This window comes from Pteropus alecto, unplaced genomic scaffold, assembly GCF_000325575.1.
Source record: "Pteropus alecto unplaced genomic scaffold, ASM32557v1 scaffold120, whole genome shotgun sequence".
Lineage (NCBI taxonomy): Eukaryota > Metazoa > Chordata > Mammalia > Chiroptera > Pteropodidae > Pteropus > Pteropus alecto.
In genome coordinates, this window is record NW_006430061.1 from 731,733 (window position 1) to 755,322 (window position 23,590).

The 23,590-nt window shown below is 35.4% G+C and overlaps 1 protein-coding gene across 4 annotated transcripts in view; it reads left to right on the forward strand.

Annotated features, from left to right (window-relative positions):
• PIK3C2A (phosphatidylinositol-4-phosphate 3-kinase catalytic subunit type 2 alpha) overlaps positions 1 to 23,590 on the forward strand; it is an 87,402-nt gene that overhangs the window by 10,332 nt on the left and 53,480 nt on the right. For all 4 annotated transcript variants that reach the window (XM_015589616.2, XM_006904735.3, XM_006904736.3 and 1 more), the window contains one exon: positions 11,077 to 12,215. In XM_015589616.2, coding sequence (XP_015445102.1) covers positions 11,142 to 12,215 — 1,074 coding nt within the window. In that variant the 5' untranslated portion in view covers positions 11,077 to 11,141. The remainder of the gene's footprint in view (positions 1 to 11,076; positions 12,216 to 23,590) is intronic.

The following is a 23,590-nucleotide window of genomic DNA, read 5'->3' on the forward strand; positions in this document are numbered from 1 at the left end:
TGCAGGTTCAGAAATATTTGAAGGTAGAGTCTATAAGATTTTATGTACATATCCCTTATTGTCTGATAGAGCCACCACCAAACATTGCTACCTTCCTGACAAGCTATAAATGAATTAATTTTCTGATTTAATTCAAATAAAATAAATTTACTGGATATACATAGAATGGTTAGAGTGTACAATCATCTTTCTCACTGATAAGAATATCCTACTATTAATGCTTAAATGTTTTACTTGTTTTAAAATGCAGTGACTATTTTTACACAAATTGATCATGTTATGTGATGTGCTCATTAAGTGATTCACAGATGGTGAAATTTGAGAAACCATCTTTTAGTAAATAATTTTCTTTTGTAGTCTTACCCTTTCCCCATATCTCTTAATGAGAAAGAGTGGTATCCTTAATTTAGCCTGTAGATTGGCAAATGAAAATGGAAAATACAGCTCTTATTTGAATTTTTTTATGATATCACTAAAAAGTTTAACTTCTTGTGTTTACACAATTTGCTACATGTAGGTAAAAAAAACTCATACTATTTATAATGCAGGTGTTGTTTTTCACATATGTATAATATAGCAATGAAAATGTATCTTAACTATATGCGGAGTGGATTATTTTATTGTGAAATAACACAATTGCATAAAGTATATATGATTATTTAACACATAATTGTACAATAAACACTTGTAAAACCAGTCACTAGGTTAGGAACTAGAACACTACTGGTATTCCGGAAGTCCCCAGTGTTCTTCTGCCTAATCATAAATCTCTTTCCCCCGCTCTGTGAGTAACTACTATCCTAACCTTTGATAATCCTTTCATTTCCTTCACAGGTTTACCATTATATAAGCATTCTTAAACAATATAATTAATTTTTCATATTTTTTAACTTTGAATGGAATTATATGTATTTTTGTCTCTCCATTTGCTTAATACTTTCTAAGTTTTATCCATTAAAAAAAAAATAACTTTATCCATTGGCATTGCTGTATGAAATTTCATTAAATGAACTGTGATATAGTAAAAAATAAATAAATAATTGGTCTTTGTCTCTGGTTCCTATCATGTAATTCTGAAACCCTGGGAATCTAGAGTGATGAGTGTCTTTTGTATGCTGATGAGATGACTAGTCTCTGGGACCCCTAGATAGCTTCAGGATGGGGACTGGTCACCAAAAAGACCAAAGTTTGATTGGAGGGTTGGAACTTTAAAGCTACCCCCTGACCTCTGAGAAGGAGAGAGGAGCTGGAAATCGAGCTAATCACCAGTGATTTAATCAACCATGCCTATGTAATGAATTCTCCATAAAACCTCCTAAATTTGGGGATTTGGGAGCTTCTGGTTTAGTGAACACATTGTGGTGCTGGGAGAGTAGCACTTCCAGAGAGGCCGTGGAACTTCCATGTATTCCTCCACTCCCAACCTTGGCTCATGCATCTCTTCCATTGGCTGTTCCTGGATTGTATCCTCTATGATAAACAGGTAAAAATAAGTGAGCTTTTTTCCTGTGAACTATCTAGTAAATTATCAACCCTGAATGGGGAACATGGGAACTCTCAATTTGTACCTGAGTTGGACAAAAGTGTGGTTAACCTGGAGACCCAGTACTTGCAACTGGCATCTGAAGTGAGGACAGTCTATGGGACTTAGCCTATAAACCCGTGGAGTCTGATAAGTGTAAGAATTGAATTGTAGGACACTCAGTTGGTATCTGGAAAATTGGACAACTAGATGTTAGTGTGAGAAAAAACACACACATTTGGTATCAAGTTTTGTGAGTAGAAGCAGACCATGAACATACAGTTTATTCATGTTAATCCCAACAAGGTGTGTGCGTTTTCCCCTTGTTTCACATCCCTGTTATCAGTTATTGTAAGATTTAAAATTTTTTCCCCGTGTTACATGTGTAGTGGTGTCTCACTTTGGTTTTAATACGCATTACTGATTCCTAATAATTCCCCGAGTGCTAATAAGATTGAGCCCTTTTTTCATGTTTATTGGCCATTAGATTTCTCTTTTGTGAAGTTCGTGCCTTTGCCCATTTTTTCTTTTAGATTAACGGTCTTTTTAAATCATAGGAGTTATTTATCCAGGATTTGAGTCTTTTGTTTATGTTTAAAATATCTTCCTTTCTGTGGCTTGTTTTTATCATTCTCTTGGTGTCTTTTGATGAATAAAAGTTCTGAATTTTACTATAGTCAAATTTACTAACTTTTTCTCTTAAAGTTATGGTTTTTGTGTGTTTAAGAAAATTTTCCCTTCTCCAGTTCTAAAAACTTTATAGTTTTTTCTTTCACAGTTAGGCATTTCATTTGTCTTGAGTGATTTTTGCTTAAAGTGTGAAGTAGAAGTCCATTTCCTTTCTCCATCATTTGCTCTAGTACTATTTGTTGAAAAAGCTCTTTCCTGTACTCTATTATGTCATGTTTGTCTTAAATCAGGTATCTATGTAGGTATGTGTCTGTTTCTGTGCTCTGGGCCTTTTAGATTTCTCTCTTCCTACATAAATAATATACTATATTAAGTTAGCTTTATAATAAGTATTGGGTAGAGCAAGTCCTCCCACCTTGTTTTTTTTAAAAAAGGAGAGTCTTTGCTATTTTGGCCCCTTTGGTTACTGTATAAATTTTAGAATGGCCTTGTCACATTTTATTTTACAAGTCTGTTTGAGTTTTGACTGGGATTGCATTGAACCTATAGATTTATTTCAGGAGAAGTGGCGTCTTTATAAAATTAAGTCTTCAAATTTGTTAATATGGAAAAATACCCTTTACATTCACATAGTCCTAGCGTTTGTCAGTAAAGTTTTGTAATTTCCTCCCACAACATTTTGTTACATGTATTATTAGTTTGTGGGTGTCATGTGTGTGTTATCGTAAATATTATCTTTGATGAAATTTGCTTTTCTGACCATCTGTTGCAGGTATATAGAAATGAAATTGATTTTTGTATATTAGTATATCTGTCAACCTTGATAAACTCTGGCATGTAATTCTATTATCTGTATATTCTTTGGATTTTTTACTTAATCTGTAAATAATTTTTTTTTCCTATTCTACTTTTTATTTCTTTTTGTTGCCTTTCTGGCGGTGGACATCCTGTTTTTTGTTCGTGGTCAAAGGGAGAGCTTTCAAGGTTTTGCCATTAAGTATGATATTTGTTGATATCCTTGGTCAGATAAGGAACTTCCCTTCTGTTCATAGTTGGCTAAGAATATCTATTGAGATGAACATATGCTTTTTCTATTTTAATTCTTTAATTATTGACGTGGAAAATTGCATTTTGTATTTACAACTGAGTTTTGTTTAGGACTTTCTGTATTTGTGTTCATGAGTAGGATCAATTTATTTTCTTTTCTCACCCTTGCCTGATTTTGTTATCAAAGTAATAGTAGTTTCATAAAAGATTCCCTCTTGTCTTGAACTTACCTTCTTGTCTATTCTCTGAAAAGGTTTGTGAAAGATTGGTATTGTTTGTTTCTTCCCTATATGAAGCCAGCAAAGCCATCTGGCCCTATAGTTTTCTTTAAGGGAAATATTTTTGACTACCAATTTAGTTTCTTTAATGGTTATAAGATTATTCAACTTTATGTTTCTATTTGAGTAAGTTACTGTCTTCTAGGAATTTGTCCACATTTTAAATTTTATTTGCTTAGCTTAATAATATCCTCATTATGTTTCGAATGTCTGCTGCATCTGTTGGATGTCCCTTTTTTACTTTTTTTCAATTACAGTTGACATTCAATAGTTTATAATAGTTTCAGGTGTACAGAATAGTGGTTAGACATATAATTTATGAAGTGATCTCCCGAATAAGTCACCTAGTTACCTACCTAGCACCATACATAGTTATTACAATATTATTGACTATCTTCCCTATTCTGTGCTTTACATCCCTGTGACTATTTTGTAACCTGTTTTATTTATTATTGATGTTGTTTATTCTTGCCTTATTTTTTTCTTCATCGGCATCATCAGATACCTTACTAGTATTTTCAAAAGAACCAGCTTTTGCCTTTGTTGATCTTCTCTGTTGTATATTTCCTGTAGCACTAATTTCCTCTCTGGTCTTTATTCCCTTCCTTCAGCTTTTATTTTGCTGTTATTTTTCTAATTTCATGACATGGTTGCTTAATTCATTACTTTTTCAACCTTTCCACTTTTCTAGCATCATTAAAATTTACTATAAAATTTCCTTTACTGTTCTGTGTATTTAAAAAGTTTTGGTATGATGAGTGTTTTTCCCATTCTCTGTGGGTTTATCTTCAATTTGGTATACAATTAGCTTTAGTGTAACTTTGAAATCGCTGTTACCTTAATGTGAATAAGGGTAGACATCTTTACTTTTTTGTGAACTGCTTATTCAGACCCTTAATACCTTTTTCCATATGGTCATTTTTCTTTATGAGCTCCCTGTTATGTATTAGTAAAATTAGCTCTTTCTCTTGATGTGAGTAGCAGATATTTTTTCCCAGTTTATTTTTTTATTGACATTTTTTAATGATTAAATTATTTTTATTTTACCTTTCAGCACCTCGAACAGTGCCTGGTGCATAGTATCAACCCAATAAATATTTATGGAAGAAATGAATAATAAATTAATTAAGTTCTTGTTGGCCAAATAAAAGGGTTTTTTTTTTTTGGTTTGTTTGTTTTTAATGTTTACGTACTTGAATATTCTCTCATGGCTTCTGGGTTTTGAATCATATTAGGGCAGCCTTCTTTATGCTCAGATTGCAAAGGACTTCTCTTTTTTTAATGAGGTTTTTTAACATTTAAATGTTTAAACTTTTTGTAATTTATCCTATTTGGCCAATTGTAAACACATTTCTCTATGAAATGTTAACAATTTCCTAATGTAGATTATTTGGAAATTATATACTTTAAAAAGATGAAAGACGGGCATTAAAGGCTATGTGATATCTATAGGACACTTAAAAAAGTAAAATTTTCTTCTGAAAAATAACAGGTATTTTTTTCCCCCTCTTTAATCCTCCCCGCTTCCATCCCTGAGCTACGGGTGTTGCTGTCTTCCCTTAAGAACTGATCTCTGAAGGTGGGACATCTCCTCCCAAGTGTTCATGGGGTGCCCCTGGCCCACTTGGGGTGCCTGTTGCCAGGGGGGGTGGTTCGTTACACCCGGGGCCTGGTCCGTGGCTCCACCTGGGGTGCGAACCCAGGACCTTCTGGACGTAAGCAGATGTGCTAACCACTATGCTATGGAGCCACTCCCAACTAATAGGTATTTGAGATACTTTTATTGGCCTGAGGGAATGGGTGACTTTTAGGAAGATAAATTTTCCCTTACCATCCAGAAAGTAATGATGCTTGTTTGCTGTGCTTTTCATTTCTTTCCTCATAAATTCTTACCGTGTGTTGTCTGCCAGTCACCTTTGGCTGTTGAGCACTTGAAATGTGGCTAGTCTTAAGTTGAAATATGATAAGTGTAAAATATGTACCAAATTTTGAAGACTTAGTAAAAAAAAAAAAAAGAAACTATAAAATAACCCATTCGTTTTTAAAATATTGATTACCTGTCAAAATAATATTTTGAATATATTGGATTAAATAAAGTATATTAAAATTAATTTCATTAATATAGCTATAAAAACTTTAAAATTTCATGCATGGCTTGCATTCTATTTCTATTGAACAGTGCTGCTCTAATCCAATCTCCCCTAGCACCTGGACTGTCTTCTCTGTTGTCTTATTGACAAATTTGTATAGTGCCTAACACCAAAGTACTTGGTTTCTTTTGTCAGATGAGTTTTTTTCCTCCGTGAATCAATAGAGAGACTATCTCGTCTGTTAGAGTTTTTCCTGTTAGCACAGATGGAGCCTCCCCTCTCCTATTTTAACTTTTCTGTTGCATCTTTCTCCCAGTTTTCAAGATAATCTTTTTTCCCACCATTTGTTTATTCATCCACATGATTTTTAAATTTTAGTTGAATTATTAATAAATGAGCTTTTTTAGTTTTGGTTTTGTTTTGTTTTGGCATTAGAACTTCTCTTTGTTAAAGGAATGGTATCTTAAAGTTCTCTAGTCATCGATGCATGCATTCAGTAACTACAGTAGGTTTGAGAGTACACGATGAATAAAACAAGAATTCATGCCCTCAATGAAATGATAAATTTGCTAGTTGTTTGGTGATAAAAAATTAACAGATAAATTGACATAACTAAATAACAAGTATTAACTACTACATTATAGAATTAAAACAATAAAATTCATTAGTGCAGACAGAAATAACCCTAGAATTGAAGAAGAAAGTGGTATTTATAATGGATAAGGTATGTTTAGACACTTAATGATTCCAGATAATTGTTAACATAAAAATATACCATAGTGAATTAAACTGCCTGGATTTGAGTCCTGATTTTGCCACTTGCTAGCTGCTGTAAGCTTGGGCAGATTATATAATGTGTGCTTAAATTTCTTCATTTATATGGGATAATAATAGTAGCTACTTAATAGAAAGATTGTGAGGATTCAATTAATATAGTACTTAAAGTTAATATAGTGCTTAAAGTAATGTTTGGCACGTGGTGAATTTGCTACACTTTTAACAAATACTTTCTGTGGTTATTATAGTCTTCATATTCTTAATGGTAGCATAATATTCATTTCCAAGGAGGTACAATAATTTATTTTACTTTGAGATTCATTTTTACGTTAGAGGAGAAATATTTGTATTGTTGAACTCAAATAATTGTTTCTCCATTTTCTTAGGTATCTTGAATTTTAAGATCAGAAAGCATTTAGATGGGTAGCAGGGGTTACTTTTTTTTCTCCTGAGATTTAAATTTAAATTGTAAATGAATGTCTAGAGGGAAGAAGCCAAGATCTTTTAAATTAATTCTTTTGGGTCTGCAAATGGTATCCAAAAGTTTGACTGAATAGTTTAATTGCCACTCTTTTGCACAATTTTAAAGTAGCTAAGGCTTTGTGAACACTGGATTACTTTATGTTGGGAAATTTTTGGCAGATGGTAAGCAGTCGTCATTCCACAACTAGTTCTATTGTCTCCCAGCTTGGGTTAGGAGAACATTAGCATTGAAGTTTTCATTTTGAATTAGCATGTAGGAAATTCCTGCTAAATGTTTGTCATCAAATGAAGTTTTATTTTTAAAATTTAATGGAGCATGTCAGTACAGCAGCCTCAGAAAAATAGCTGAAGCACAGGGTTACTTTTGGACAACCTTTTAAATCCTCTATTACCATTTGAGTATACATGCATGTTAATCTTCTGGAAAACTAAAGTTTGGTAATTAAGCTGCTAACACACAGCTCACTATTATTGACTACTTAGAGTTGAATTTAACATGTACATATTGCTTTGGGATACAGCAAGCAAATGAAGTGATAATGTGAAAAAAATACCACATTCATGGTTAAAATATATTTCAAACTATTTTATACCTTTGTCAGTAAATGAGAGGTAACATTAATATGGAATATTTGGGATAAGTGTGTTCTCCAATGAATAAACTCATTTAAAAAATTCCATATCCCCCTTTCAGAACAATGTCATATCATTCCAAATAGGGTAGCCAGGAAAATACTTAAATAACAAATTGATATTATGCTCGTGGAAGGTGAATTACAGTTCAGTATCTTTATCTCTTCGTAAAATGTTGTTTTGTTCTAATTCATCTTATTTTGTGAAAAATTGCTAGTGTGTTATGGTATTCAGTAACAGGCAATTGCAGTTGACTCATCTCTCTCACCATACATTGATATTCTTGTGCAACCTGAAATCCCTTCTTCAGGACTGTTAGCCCTCATTCCATCCTGTTAAAACATGTGTTCATTAAATTAAGTTCTGAACTTTTTAAACAAGGTGATTTTAAATGTTGTAGGGAAGAAAAATATGAACAAAGTAAGCCTCTGCACTTCAGAAGCTTAGTTTAGTCTGTTGGGTAGACATACAGGTTACAGATTCTATGTTAGTAAAGATACTTTTGGTTATTATGGAAGAAAGTAATTATAAACCAACTTAAAACAAAGAAGTGTGTTTATGGGAATACATAAATGAAAAGTCTGGCTCTGAACATGGGTTGGATCCAGATACTTAATGTAATATCCAGAATCTGTCTCATTTCATTTAACTTAAGCTCTGCTCTCCTTTGGGTTGGATACATTCTCAGGTAGCATCTCCTCAAGTGGTAGCAAAGACAACCACAGCAGTGCCAGGCTTACATCCTATCAGCCTAGCAACCTCAATGATGAGCTTCCTTTCCAAATAGTTTCAGAAGTGCTGGGGTTAACTCTGATTGGCCAGATTTGGATCCTCAGGAGTGGTTGGAGGAGGGGAGAGTTGGGAGTAAGGATAGTCCGGTCCATCCAGCCCTATTTGAACTAGGTGGAATAAAGGAGAGAGAAGTAGTTTCCAAAAAGGAAGTTGTAGATACTACTACCAGAAAGAAGGATGCTGGGCAGGCAAAAACAGTGTAAAGTCTACAAAATAAAGATTAAAATTTTTAGTTGAACTAAAAAAGATGAATTCTGATAGAAAGTACTTTAAGAACAGGAGGCTGTATTTGAATTGGGCCGTGAAGGACAAGAAGATTTTTTCCCAAGGCAGTATGAATAAAGAAAGGACTTTGTAGGTCACTCATTTGAGAAGTTTGGCAGTGAAAGAATTAAAGTGGAGGCTACTAGAGTCTAAAGGAGAATGTTGAGAAATTTTCCACCTCAGTATGGAGGAAAACTTGAGCATTTTTATGGCAGAGGAGCAGAAAAGCAAGTAAAAAAGGAATTAATGCAAAGGAAGGAATCACTATAAAGAAGTAGGGGAATTCAGTGGGATTAAGAATGTAAATTGAGGGGCCAGACTCAGAAAGGAAAAGGGAACTGTTCTGCTCTCTGAGGACAAGTAAAGGAAGGTGGTTGTGGTGGCTGTGATTGTTGAAACAGAAATGTACTATTAAGTAGATAAGTAGCTTCAGTGTTGGGTTCTAAAAGAAGAAAAGGTTTATCAGTTTTCTATTGCTGTGTAACAAACCATTCCAAAATGATTTTGTGGGTTAGCAGTTTTACTTGAACTCAGGCTGGTCTTGCCTTGGGTCACTCATGTGGCAGTGGCCATCTGGACTATGGAGGGATGGTCTTAAGATGGTGGTTTTTCTCATGTTTGGTGGGTGGTGCTGGCAGTTGCCTGGGCCTCTCTCTCCTTGTATGCTCTCATCCTCTGTGAGCATTCACATGGCAGTGGCTGTACTCAAGAAAAGAGGAGCTGAAATAGTCTGGCCTTTTATGACCTAGGCTTAGAACTCCCAGTGTCACTTCTTTCATAATTTTTTTGGTCAAAGCAAGTCACAGGGGCAACCCAGATGAAGTCAAGAAATAGACCCCACCTCTTTATGGGAGGAGCAGCAAAGTCACATTGCAAAGGGGAGTATATACTGTAATGGGAGGAATTTCTGCCTATCCCTACCTGCCCCCAGCATTTTATTGTGAAAAATTTCAATCATGCAGCCAAGTTGAAAGAATGTCAAAGTGAATACCCATATACCTACTACCTAGATTCTACTGTTAACGTTTTCCTATACTTGCCTTATCTCATATTTATCCAGCTATCATCCCTCTATCAATTCATCTTATTTTTTGATACATTTCAAAGTAAATTTTAGTCAGCAGTCCTTCCCTCTAAGTAGTTTGTATGTATTTAGCAAGAATCAATATTTGTGTACAGTTTTTTCTTTTGATAAAACATTTACATACAATGAAGTGTACAGATTTTAAATGTCCATTTTGCCTAGTTTTGTGTTCTACCACTGAAGGGAAAAATTTGGAATAGCTTTTCAGTGAAATGCCTCAAATTCTGCTGTAGTTGTATAAAAGAATTAGGATGTTCCTTGAATACCTTTTTCTTCATGTACTCATTGCATAATTTTTTAGTATTATTTAAACACTTAGGATTTTCATTTGTGTTATGTTAATTTGAAGTTATTTGGGTGTTCCCCTATGATCTTTCATTAAATATTTTTGAGCATATAGTGTTGACAAGCACTATTCTAGAAAAAGGATGTAAACAGGAGCACTCTTGCTTTCTAAGTTTTCAAATTAGGTGTATCTCAAACCACATTAACTCAATAATAATAGGTGCCATTTATTTAGTGCTTATACTCAAGGCCAATGATAAGCACTTTTAATTGCATTGTTTCATTTAATCCTTATAATTTGAGATACTTTCATTTCGGAGGTTAGGAATCTGAGGCACATGGCAAAGTGTTCCCTTTCTCGAGTTCTTACAGCTTCATAAATCAAGGTGCTGTGACTCCAGAACCCGCATTTAATTCATATTGATTAGAGACAGGAAATGTGCCCTCTGCCACACAGTGGATATCTAACGTTTTAATTGGTCATATTGCTTCACATGGTAATCTTGATCTGAATTGTTTGTCTTAAATAGAAAAGTATAAATTTCTTAAAACTGGTCTGTTAGAAAGTTTAATAAACTACTTCTAGTCTCTGAATAAATATTTTAGCAATTTGAAAAGGAGAAATTTTTGTATTATAACTATTGGTTTAACTGAAAATAATCTGAAATTTGACCAAAACTATGACAAATTCAATCAATTTTTCACATGGTATTTTGATTGACTGAGCTTTGAGCACTTTTATTGCTAACTGGCTTTTGAGCAGTTTAACAAATAGCAAAGGATTAAAACTTTTTGACTTGCTATTTGCATAACAGTAAACCCTGTCCAAACTCTAACAAATAAGTGACCAGCATGTAAGCCATTTCATGCCAAGAATTCTGCCAGAAGTGCCACTGGTTAACAGTAGCCATTGTGACAGCTGAAGTGAAAGCTTGTTGAGTTCATGGTCTAGCTTTCCTGTTAGGTCAGCGAATAGGGTGAAGTAATGTATGTCTAAACATTTTTCTTAACCCAACAGCAAGTATATAAGATAATTTAAAAATGTTCCTCCCCCCTAGATTTCACCCAACTGTTCATTTTATTTTTTTTGGTAGTACATTTGCAAGTGGCTTTAAGTCCTAACTAAATTAATGAAACAAAATTAATTTGTGTTTAAAAAATCTAATTGAATGTTGTTTATTTTGTGTATAGGTCTTGCTATTTGGGGAGCTACAAAGAAAAAACAAATTAAAGGAAGGTTGGTCTTTTAAGTGGACATGGCTCAGATATCCAGCAACAATGGATTTAAGCAATGTTCGTCTTCACATCTGGAACCACCAAGACCAAAAGATGTGGACAAAGAAGAAGCATTACAGATGGAAGCAGAGGCTTTAGCAAAACTGCAAAAAGACAGGCGAGTGACTGATAATCAGAGAGGCTTCGAGTTGTCAGGCAGCACCAGACAAAAAGCACAAGTTTATAACAAACAAGATTATGATCTCATGGTGTTTCCTGAATCAGATACCCAAAAAAGAGCAGTAGATATTGATGTAGAAAAGCTCACCCAAGCTGAACTGGAGAAACTATTGCTAGATGACAGTTTTGAGACAAGGAAAACACCTGTATTGCCAGTTACTCCTGCCCTGAGCCCTTCGTTTTCAGCACAGCTTTATCTTAGACCTACTACTCTTCAGAGGGGACAGTGGCCAACTGGTTTATCTGGGCCTTCAGCTTATACTTTACCTTCTATTTATCAGTCAACTTACAGCAGTAAACAGACTACATTCCAAAATGGCTTTAATCCAAGAATGCCTACTTTTCCATCCACAGAACCGATATATTTAAGTCTTCCAGGACAGTCTCCATATTTTTCATATCCTTTGTCACCTACTACATCTTTTCATCCACAAGGAAGCTTACCTGTCTATCATCCAGTAGTCAGTCCTGACATGGCAAAGCTGTTTGACAAAATAGCTAGTACATCAGAGTTTTTAAAAAATGGAAAAGCAAGGACTGATTTAGAGATAAATTCAAAAACTACAATCAGCAGCCTACAGGTATCTCCAAAGTCTGAAGATATCAGTAAATTTGACTGGTTAGACTTGGATCCTCTAAGTAAGCCTAAGGTGGACAATGTGGAGGTATTAGACCATGAAGAAGAGAAAAATGTTCCAGGTTTGCTAGCAGAGGATCCTTGGGATGCTGTTCTTCTTGAAGAGAGATCATCAGCAAGTTGTCACCTTGAAAGGAAGGTGAATGGAAAATCTCTTTCTGGGGCAGTGGTAACAAGAAGCCAGTCTTTAACTATTCGAACAACTCAGCTTACAAAAGTCCAGGGCCAAATATCTCAGGTACAGCCTTTTCTGACTTCTGAAACTCAGTAGTATAACACAGAATTCATACATGTGTACATAATTTATTTGGTCAAAAATATTTTATTTTGAATCTTGTCTTTGTTCTTAAGTGTACCGTAACTCTTAGATTGTGTGGTAAAGGATTAAATGTGTTTGGGCCAATTGAAAAATTGTACGCTATTAATATTATCTTTTCTAGGATTATAAATTTTAAAAGTCTCTAATCAAGGATCGGACTATCACTGATAGGCATTTAAGATGATATTTATCTGTCTCCATGTCTTCCCATTATATATAGTCCTACTTTTTCTTCCTTATCTCTTTTATTTTTCAAGGTAAATAAGAAATTGTGATTTTTAACCTCATTATAGAAAATCTCAGTATATTGTTTTTGTTTTTAACCATGAATGCATGAAAGGGAGAATAACTCCAGGGAGACAGGAGAAAAGCCATTTAAAGGATTCTAACACCTATATAGATAAAAGTGAAGAATGGAACTATAGTTTATATGGTATAGTTGCTGAGTTCATATAGTCTTACTATCTGGAAAAATTAGTTAAAGGTGTCTGGGACAGGATGTCTTCTCTGAAAAGAGAGACAGCAGGATTTAGACTTTGCCTTTCCAAATATAGTATACCTAACTGCACATTTGTATTTTGCTCTTAGAATATCTGTGGATCCTGGGAATGTTAAGGTTCATTTTCACCTTAATGTGAATTATATCATTCAGCACCTAGCTTCCCTTTAGGCACTGAGCATCAAAGAGCATTTAGGAAAGAAGTGAATTTTGAATAATTTGGATGGGTTTATGTTGAATTGTTGACTTTAAAAAGCTATTTTGTCTGGGGGAGAAAGAAGCCAAGTATTAAGGCTTCGAAGAAATGATAAGGATATTTTGTATGACACAGTCAGAATCCAGAAAAATCTTAACCAGTGTAATGGTTTCCAAGTATGTTTTGACTACAGCTCATACTAAGAAACACATGTTATTAACTTTTCTTAAGCTTTTCAGTATTATTTACAAATTTAGTAACAATGTCTGAACACCTTTCAATTAAATCACAAGTTGATTACATATTTAAATTGAATCATATGTAAGATTATTTTAATAGTCCATATTGTCTTGTCATGAGTTTTGCTTTTGTTTTTACAAAATTACAATCATTTCAAGGGAGAAAGGGAAACTTTAAGCCAAGAATCATAAAAAAAAAAAAAAAAAAGTGGGAAGAGAATATACCTGGGATTGGAATTGCCGATAATTTTTGTTTAGTGTTTCGAGGAGCCGCCAGACTGTTTTCCATAGTGGCTACTCCATTTTACGTTCTCACCAGCATTGTATGAGAGTTCCAGTTTCTCTACACCCTTGCTAACGCTTGTTATTTTCCATTTTTTTGGATTATAGCCATCCTCATGGATGTGAAGTGGTATCTCATTGTGATTTTGATTTGCATTTCCCTGATGACTAATTATGTTGAGTATCTTTTCATATGCTTATTGGCCATGTGTCTATTTAAGTCATTTGCCCATTTTAAAAATAGTATTGTTCATAGCAGCTTTATTCATAATAGCTAAAAACTGAAAACAACCCAAATGTTGATCAAGTGATGAATGGTAGACAAAAGTGGTATGTTCATTCAATGGAATATTATTCACGCATAAAAAGGAATAAAGTCCTGATACACACTCAACATGAATGGCCTTGAAACATAAGTGAAAGCGAGACACAAAAAAGACCATGTATTGTTTAATTCAGTTTATATGATATATCTAAAATAGGCAAATCCAAAGAAAGCAAATTAGTGTTTGCCAGGTGTGGGGGGGGGATGGGATGAAGGAGAAAATGGGGAATGATTGCTTAATGGGTACAGTGGTTTTTTGGGGGGGCGGTGATGGAAATGTTCTTGAATTAGAACATTTAAGTGTTTTAATAATAATTAGAACCACAAGTAATGGCCACAAACATCCTGAATGTACTGAACACAGTGAATTGTACATTTTTAAATGGTTAAAATGGCAAATTTTATGCTCTGTGAATTTTACCTCAATTAATTTAAAAAAATAACTAAATAAGGAAGGCACTGATGCCCCTGATCCTCCCATTTTACTGAAACTAGGTCACTGCTGGATTCATATATGGGTCAATGTTTCTATAGAGATCCCTCTCCAAATGTGGGTCTCCTTTTTACGAGTTAAGCATACAGCATGAGGGCTTGTGCTTAACATTGTGCAGTCTGGATTAGAGATATTAGCTGTTTACAGGAGTTGTTGAGGAAGAGCAGCTGCTTAGAAGCTGGAGAGCTCGAGAACTATGTAAAGTTACAGTCTCTGCTATTAGAGAAAAGGAGACCCCTGGTCCTGTAAAGAGCTGAGTGTAGGCTTAGCCTTCTCATTGGTAGAAGGCAGAGCCCCTGATTGTGCAGGCAACCCAGAGTGAACATCAGGTTACTTGCAGATAATCCTTGCAGTATGCCTCTGTATGCATTCCCTTCTAAAATATATGCATTGGAGCCACAATACATAGATTATATAGATTAATAAAATATTTCAAATGACTTTAGTTTATTTCATTATCTCTGTATCTTAAACACTAACCCTCCCAGCTTTGGAAAGTCAGTTATTCATTAAGGAAAACAGATTATTCCAGATGAACCAAAATGACCATTCCAAGTGAACTGTGGTTATCATCTTAAATAAGTCCAGGGTTTTGGGTCAACTAGAATTATTTACTGTCCAGCAATTCCGATTCAAGACTGGAACTCAGAATCTAAGAGCTACATGCTTTTTATCTATGCCATAGATGTTCAAACTAAACTTTTTAAATAGTTACTGGGACAGAATTCCTAAGAATCTTATGAGGCCAGAGCAACCCATACCTATTTTACAGTTGAGGAAACTGAGATGTAAAGAAGTTAAAGAATTAATTAATTTTTTTATATAATAATGATACTGTATTTAGTTAAATGAGCTCTTATATTTTAGAGATGTATATGGAAGAATTTATACATGAAATGGAAAAAGTATAGCTTTAATAAAAATCAAATAAGGAGCTGGGGAAGAGTGCTTATAGGTGAAACCAGATTGGCCATGTGTTGGTAATTGTTGAAGCTGATGATGGATACATGAGTGTTCATTATGTTGGTCTCCCTGTTTTTGTATGTCTGACAGTTTCCATAATAATAAGTTAGAGGTTAAGAAGAGGGCCACAGAACTATTTATAAGAAGAAAAGCTAATATGCAAATCCATGCTACTCTTAAAATCCCCTCCCCCCCCATTTTTTAAAACTCTAGTAGATAGAACATGCTATTTGAGAAGTAATAAGTTACTTGTTACAGGAGATAATTGAAACATGGGTCAAATAATCGGCCTTTCAAACTCAGTGTATGCCACAGTGTCCTGCAGAGGAGTTTAGGCCTCCTCAGTCCTGATCTTATGTGTGTTTGGGGATGCAGGTGGAGTGGAATCTAAGGGGAAAGAAAACTTTTTTCACAAATATCTGTAAGTGAATCTGATGCAGCCTACCTGTTCCCTTGGACTGACATTTGTAAACATACCTCAGGAGCTTATGAATTTTGGAAAGTCATAAGACAAATAGCACCTGGGAACAGTTTCTTTGCTTTTAAAATTTAACCCTAGCATAGGTTGCTGCTAATGCTTTTGCTGCAAAACTTCACTTTCTTTCCTTGCTGCCCTCTTAGTTTAGACTTCTGGTTCAACTCATGTTTTCTCCACCCTTTCCTTTGATGGGGCAGGGCTGTGATACCCATGTACACCCCTTTAGTTGTCTCCTTGCATACATCTTTTCCTGCTCATTTTAAATATTTGTCACAGTACCATCTTGATGTTTTCCTTATTTGGATGCCTTCAGAAAGCATCTTATAGGACTAGTGAGGACAGGTAGTTTCCTAAAGATAGAAATTCTCTACTAAGATCTGGGAAATCAGATCACATGGGAGTTACAGAGAACTGCTAGTTGCTCAGACTCTAGGAATTAGTTGGGCTTCTCGGCAAGATCAGTTTTAACAGAAACATGTTCTTGGATTTTATTTAACGTGTTGGGGAAGGATCAAAGAGAAAGCAATTTGGTCATGAGAGACGTGAGTCAAAGCCAAGTAAACTAAAACAACATAGCATGATCAGCTGATCAGAGATTGGAGCTAGATTACTACGATGTATTACATCACCAGCTTTACTAAATGGCACAATGTCAGAATTTGAGATGGCTTAGGATACCTGTGCAGTTTTAAAGGAGTCTAACTGCAACATGCTGAAGAGGTATATAGTTAATCATTTTATTATACCGTGCCCTAGTAAAACCCCATCTAATAATTATTTTTGAGCACCACATTCTAAGAGGCACCAATAGTAAACTAGAGTCTTGAAAAGACTACAGTGCTTAGGACCTAGAAGCTGTGTCATACAAAGAACTGTTGAAAAGATTGAAGATATTTTGCATGAAGAAAAGAATATGAATCAGAGATAAGTCACTCTCTGGATCTGAGTTTCTTCATTTGTGAAATACAGTTGGTTAGACTAGATGGTTTCTCACATCCCTTTTAGGAATAATATTTAAAGTTTGGAAAGTTGCCATGTAAAAGAGGAAGTGGACTTTTTTTTTAAAAAAAGTTTTGTATTTTGAACATAGTTTCTCAAACCAGTTCAGGGAGTAGAATACCTGAATATCACAGTATTATTTTAAAAAAATGAAGTAATGATGTACTAAATTTTTCGATATGTTAAATATATTAAGTATGTTACTTTGTGCTGTAGTAAGTAGCACTTTGTGCTAGATTTTAATAGCGCCAAGTGGTAGCAAGAGCTGAAAGTTAAAATATATTTTGTTGAAAACATAACATAAACCAAATTCTGTTTGTTTATATATTTCTCTCTGAATTGAGAATTCAATTTAGTAACTTAATTTTAAAATCCATTGTTCTGGAAAGTAGAACAAGGACCAGTAGAGAAAGAAATTTAAGAAGGCAGATATTAAAATGTCAATCAAGGTAATTATAAAAATAGCCCTTTAATAGTGGTTCCTCTCGAGCTGTCAGTATACTATTATTGAAAGTCTTTAATCAGAGGTTTGGTGTGCACCTGTTACAAATGATGTGAAAAGATTTTTATATTCAGAGAAAATTTCTAAGCCCTTTTATTAACACTAAGATTTCATCATTTTCTTTGTGTACAAGAAGATAAAATTTGGTTTCATTTAGGCCAAAAGGAGGAAGACTGTGGCACAAACATTGGATGGAGCTTTTAATTTTTCACACACCATTCATCTCTACTTTAAAACTTTCCCTGAGATTTATTTATTTTGTTGGGGGGGGGGGGGGGGGAGGGAGGGTTAGGGATAAGATTGCAATGTCTGTTTTTTAAAATTACTTTATATACTTAAATATTCATTTCCTGTAAGAATTTCATGCTTTGTGGTAAAAATTCCAAAGGGTATTTTTCTTCTCACTCAGCAAGCTTACTTCCTGTTTCCTTCTAGTGTCTTTTGTATTGTTAATAATAATCTAAATACTTTAGTTCAAATGTTTTGTGAACAAAACCAGGAAAAGACATACTACTTAAAACTGTGTCTGCTGGCAATTTAAGTTTAAATCAGACTTTTAGTTAATAGCTATATATTTTGCTATTTTGAGCAGATTTCAGAGGTTTTAGTAATGAATAAAATTATTTTCATAGACATAGTTTTGCAAAGTCTGTGGATATTTACTTTCTAAAATTTAATTGTATTAACAAAAACATTTATGTCGTCGTTGACAGAATGTCTACTGTCACTTTAGAGGGAAACTTGAACAAAATGCAATTTTCTTTGTCTAGCTGAATGTAGTACATTATTTAAATAGTTTACTGAAGTCTTTGTAAAATTTTTATGAATTTCAAATAAGGAAGTAACCAACTTTGTTCTGAATAGTAGTAATGTGTGTGTGTGTGTGTGTGTGTGTGTGTGTGTGTGTGTGTGTGTGTGTGATGCTTAAAGTATACTTATTGAAAACTTTGTGTTTTGTTTCATGTAATTTCTGGGGTAGTATGGCATGAACCTTGAACTTGTGTAGGCATAAAGCTTTCCCATATTCTTATAACTGCTCTACAGAGTATGTACTAAGTTTTTGTGAATTATTTAAGACCTTCACTGCTTTCCTTAAATGCTTAATCTACCCTTTTCCACCTCTCCAGTAGATGACCTCACTACCTTTTTTTTTTTTTTTTTAAATTTAATGTTGAGGCCAGTCTTTGTATGCACTTGCCCACCTCGGATTTGCCCTTTCTGGCTTGAGGAAAGAGATATTCCTTCCTTTTCGCAAAACTCAATTCTTTTCACATCTTTTTCCTGTCTTCGCAAAGTATTTTCTACCATTATTCTTTTACCTCTTTTCTTGTTCCTGTCTCCCCAAAGTATTTTCAACCATTACTGCCTTTCTAGTATTTCTCTGTCCTCTATTTTTTCCGTCATATTGCAGAAATGTATTTCTGGTAATATGAATACTAATTGGCAATGTAGTGATCATATTCACTGTCCAGCCCCTTTGCTTCACTTGCAACAATTGACTATCTCCTTTTTTTGAAACTCCTCTTCTGTTGCACTAGTTAAATCTACTTCCTAGCTTTCCTTCTGTGATCTTTGACTCCTTTTCAAAGCTTCGTTCTTGGTTGCATTCAACATCTCTTACCTGTTCTCTCTGTTCAATGCTTTATTCTTGAGGCTTCAACATACAGAATTTGAAAGCCACTGGTCTAGACTCTAAACGTGATTCCTTGACTCTTTATGGTTGAGATACTATGATGGTTAATTTTATGTGTTGACTTGACTGGGTGCTCAGCCATTTGGTAAAACATTATTCTGGGTGTGTCTCTAAGGGTGTTTCTGGATGAGATTAACATATAAATTAGTAGACTAAGCAAAGGCAGATTGTCCTCACTAATATGGTTGGGCCTTGTCCAATCAGTTGAAGGCCTGAATAGAATAAAAAGGCTGACCTGCTGTCATTAAGGGGGAACTCCTCCTGCCTGACTGCCTTTGAGCTGGAACATGGGTTTTTCTTGCCTTCAGACTCAAACCGAAACATCTGCTTTTCCTGGGTTTTGAGCCTAATGGATTTGGACTGGAACTACATCATTGGGTCTCTTGGGTATCTAGCTTGCCAACTGCAGATCTTGAGATTTGTCACCCTCTATAATCACCTGATCTAATTTCTTAAAATCAATCGATCTCTCAGTAAATATAGATTATTGCTGTTTTATTTATTTTTTGACTTTTATTTTTAAAATAATTTTTAATTTTTCAATTATAGTTGGAATACAGTATTATGTTAGTTTCAGTTGTGTACAACATAGTGATTGGACATTTATAAAACTTACAAAGTAAACATCCCTACAAATTCTGGTACCCATCTGATACCATGCATAGTTATTACAATATTATCGACTATATTCCTTATGCTCTACATCCCATGACTATTTTGTAACTACCAATTTGTACTTCTTAATCTCTTCCCCTTTTTCACCTATCCCCTGCTACCCACGTCCCATCTGGCAACCCTCAAAATGTTCTCTGTATCTATGAGTTTGTTTATCTTTTGTTTGTTTGCTTATTTTGTTCTTTAGATTCCATATGTAAGTGAAATCATGTGGTATTTGTCTCTCTCTGTCTGACTCTGCTCAGCACAGTACTCTCAGTCTATCCACGTTGTCGCAGATGGCTAGATTTTGTTCGTTTGTTTGTTTATTGGCTCAGTAATATTTCATTGTATATATGTACCACCTCTTCATTCATTAATAAATATTTATTCATGAGCACCTAGGTTGCCTCCATATCTCAGCTATTGTAAATAATGCTGCAATAAACATGGATGCACATGTCCTTTCAGAGTAGTATTTTGGGTTTCTTTGGATAAATACCCAGAAGTGGGTTTACTGTGTCCTTTGTCTCTTGTTACAGACTTTGTTTTAAACTCTTTTTTTATCTGATATAAGTATTGCCACCCCAGATTTTTTTTTTCCTTTTCCTTTTCATGAAATATCTTTTTGCATCGCTTTACTTTCAGTCTCTGTGTGTCTTTTGATCTGAAGTGAGTCTCTTGTAGGCATCATATATAAGGGTGATGTTTTCTTATCCATTCAGCCTCCCTCTTGATTGGATTATTTAATCTGTTTTCATGTACTTGTTGATAGATATGTTGTTACTGTCATTTTATTCATATTTTTAATCTTTTTTTCCCCTTAAATCCTTTTAATATTTCTTGTAATGCTGGTTTGGTGTTGATGAACTCCTTTAGCTTTTTATGTCTGGGAAGCTCTTTATCTGTTCTTTGGTTCTAAATAATAGCTTTGCTGTGTAGAGTAATCTTGGTTGTAGGTCCTTAATTTTCATCACTTTGAATATTTCATGCCAATCCCTTCTGACCTGCAAAGTTTCTCTTGAGAGGTCAGCTGACAGTCTTATGGGAGCGCCTTTCTAGGTAACTAACTGCTTTTCTCTTGCTACTTTTAAGGTTCTTTCTTTGTCTTTGTGTCTTGGTGTGGGCCTCTTCGGCTTCATCTTGTTTGGGACTCTCTCTGCTTCCTGGGTTTGTATGTTTGTTTCCTTTGCCAGGTTAGGGAAGTTTTCCATCATTACTTCTTCCAGTAAGATTTCAATTCCTTGCTCTCTCTCTTCTGTGGTACTCCTATGATGCAAATGTTGATATGCTTGATATTGTTTCAGAAGCCCCTTAAACTATCCTCATTGTTTTTGGATTTTTCTTGTTGGTATTCTGATTGTTTTTTTTCTGCTACTTTATCTTCTAACTCACTGATTCAGTACTCTGCTTCATCTTATCTACTGTTAATTCTCTCTAATGTATTCTTCATTTTAGTTAATGCATTTTCATTTCTGAATGGTTCTTTTTTATGTTTTGTATCTCCATTTTTATGTTTTCTCTTTGTTAAAGTTCTCATTGAATTCATCTACTGTTCCCCTAAGTTTATTGAGCATCCTTATAACCAGGATTCTGAATCTGGTAGATTGCTTGTCTCCATTTTGTTTAGTTCTTTTTCTAGAGCTTTTGTTCTTTTTTTTCATTTGGAACATGTTTATCTCCCCATTTTGGCTGCCTCCTGGTGTTTGTTTCTATCTATTAGATAGGGTTCCTAAGTCTCCCAGTTTTAGTAGAGTGGCATTATGTGCAGGTGTTCTGTGGTGCCCACTGGCAAAATCTTCCCTGGTCACTTGAGCAAGGTACTCTGGGCGTATCCTTTTTATGGGTTGTTTATGCCTTCCTGTTGTACTGTAGTAGTTGAGCCTTAGTTGCTGTTTTTCTTTCAGTGGGAGGGATTGACCCTTGGGCCAATTGGTTGTGAGGACTGGTCAATGAGGACCGTATGGAGCAGGATTCACTTTAGAAGGGGTGGGTGCCTGACTAGTCTTCCCTTTGGGTGTGTTGTCCTCAGATGCAGCTCAGGCTGGTACTCCAGCTCGGGTTCAAGTACCAGCTGGCCCAGAGCCTCCTGGGAGGGCCCCTGCCACAGACCAGGTTAAGCTGTAGCCTGCGCAGTGCCCAGGGCCACTTGGCATGAGTCACCAAGCAATCCGCAGTTGGCTACTACCTGTGCTGGGCTAAGAAGTGCTTCGAGAGGCCAAGCCCGGAACTGGGTTGGCTGCTCTAGTGCTGGTCTTGGGGCTGCTCAGCAAGAGGTATGGGGCATGCTGTTTGTTTTGGTTTTGTGAACCTTTGAGAGATTTTAGAGAAGTCCACAGCATTAGCCAAGACAGGCCATTTGTATGAAAAAGCCACTGGAGGTGGGCCCACAGGTTGGGTGGGCAGGGCTTCAGGGAATCACCTACGTACTGACTGACCAGTGTTAGCCAGGTTGATGGAGATTCAGATATGATGGCTGCCTGCATCTGCACACTGGGAGCAGGGAGGGCTCAACAAAGGAACAATGGATTTGCTAGCTTTTCTGTCTGGGGGAAAGTTGCCCCTTCACCCCTTGCCCCGAAGCCAGACAATTCATTTCCTCCCCATATGTCCCTGGGGCTTTTTGACCAGCTGCTCTAGCACTGGAGCTCAGAGCAGGTGAGTCCATCAGTGAGTAAGTCTGTGCGTAGCCCCTTTAAGAGGAATGTCTGAGACTCCTGCTACCCTCGTCTTACTCAGCCTTAATCTTCGTTAGTTTTCATAGACAGAGGTTGTGGGGACTTTTCTTCCTGGCATTGGAACCCTGACCTGGGAAGCACAGTGTGGGGCTGGGTCCCCTTGCTCCCTCAGGGGAACCTCTGCAACCAAGATATCCCTCCTGATTCTCAACCGCCACATGTGTTTGTCAGACCAGCTCATTTTGCGTCCGCCCCTGTCAGTTTCTATGTGGCTTCTTATGTGTGTTCTCATTTGTAGGACTTCTGTTCAGCCAGACTTCAGGCAACTTCCAACGATAGTTGTTCTATAGTTTAGTTGTAATTTTGATGTCATGAGAGGAGATGAGCATGTCTACCTACTACACCATCGTGACTTTCTTTTTTTCAATAGTATCCATCCTAATGGATGTGAGGTGGTATTTCATTGTAGTTTAGATGTTATTTTTAATAATACTAATAATTAGAAAAAGATTATTTTATAGATCAAATATTAATGAAAATTACTGCTGTTCTATTTAGAAGGCTGCCGAAGGAACTACATAGTACCTTACATTCTTACATTCTTTATGATTGCTATGGCAGATTCATTGATTATATATAAGTGAATTTTAACTTGTTTTTAGAGGGAGCAAAACATTCAACAAATTGAACCAATGGTTGAGTGCTTTTTGAACTGGATATAAATTTACAAAAATATAAAATTCAATAAAATTTGATGCTTTCACATTAAGGAGCTTTCACATTAAGACAAATATAAAATAGGATGTAATGACATGGTGTTTGGTTCAGACTAAGTACTTAGAAGTGCTAGGAGGGAAGAATTGCTTCATACTGAGTAATCATAAAAGGCATTAAAGATGAAGTGGCATTCCATTAGGCCTTCAAAAATTAATAGATTTTTGTCTTGTGAGGGCAGTTAGGAGGAAGGCATTGAAGACAAAGTTTCCGAGGCAGGACAGCTCAATTTGTGTTTTATAGGAACAGGATATGATTCAAGCTAACTGGAACATAAAAATATTTGGTAAATTCTGGGAACTGTCATTGGATTAGATTGTGACAAACTTGGAGTGTCAGACCAGAAGTTTTGTTAGAAACATCAAATCCCCATTTTAGAATAGTATGGTCTGTTTGCTGCAGTGCTTGTTTCTGATGTAATTGATAAATATGAATGGATGTCAGTATAATGGAGAAGTAGCATCAGTTCAAACTCAATGCTTACCAGCATATTAACATTTTAAAGCAACCAGGAACAAA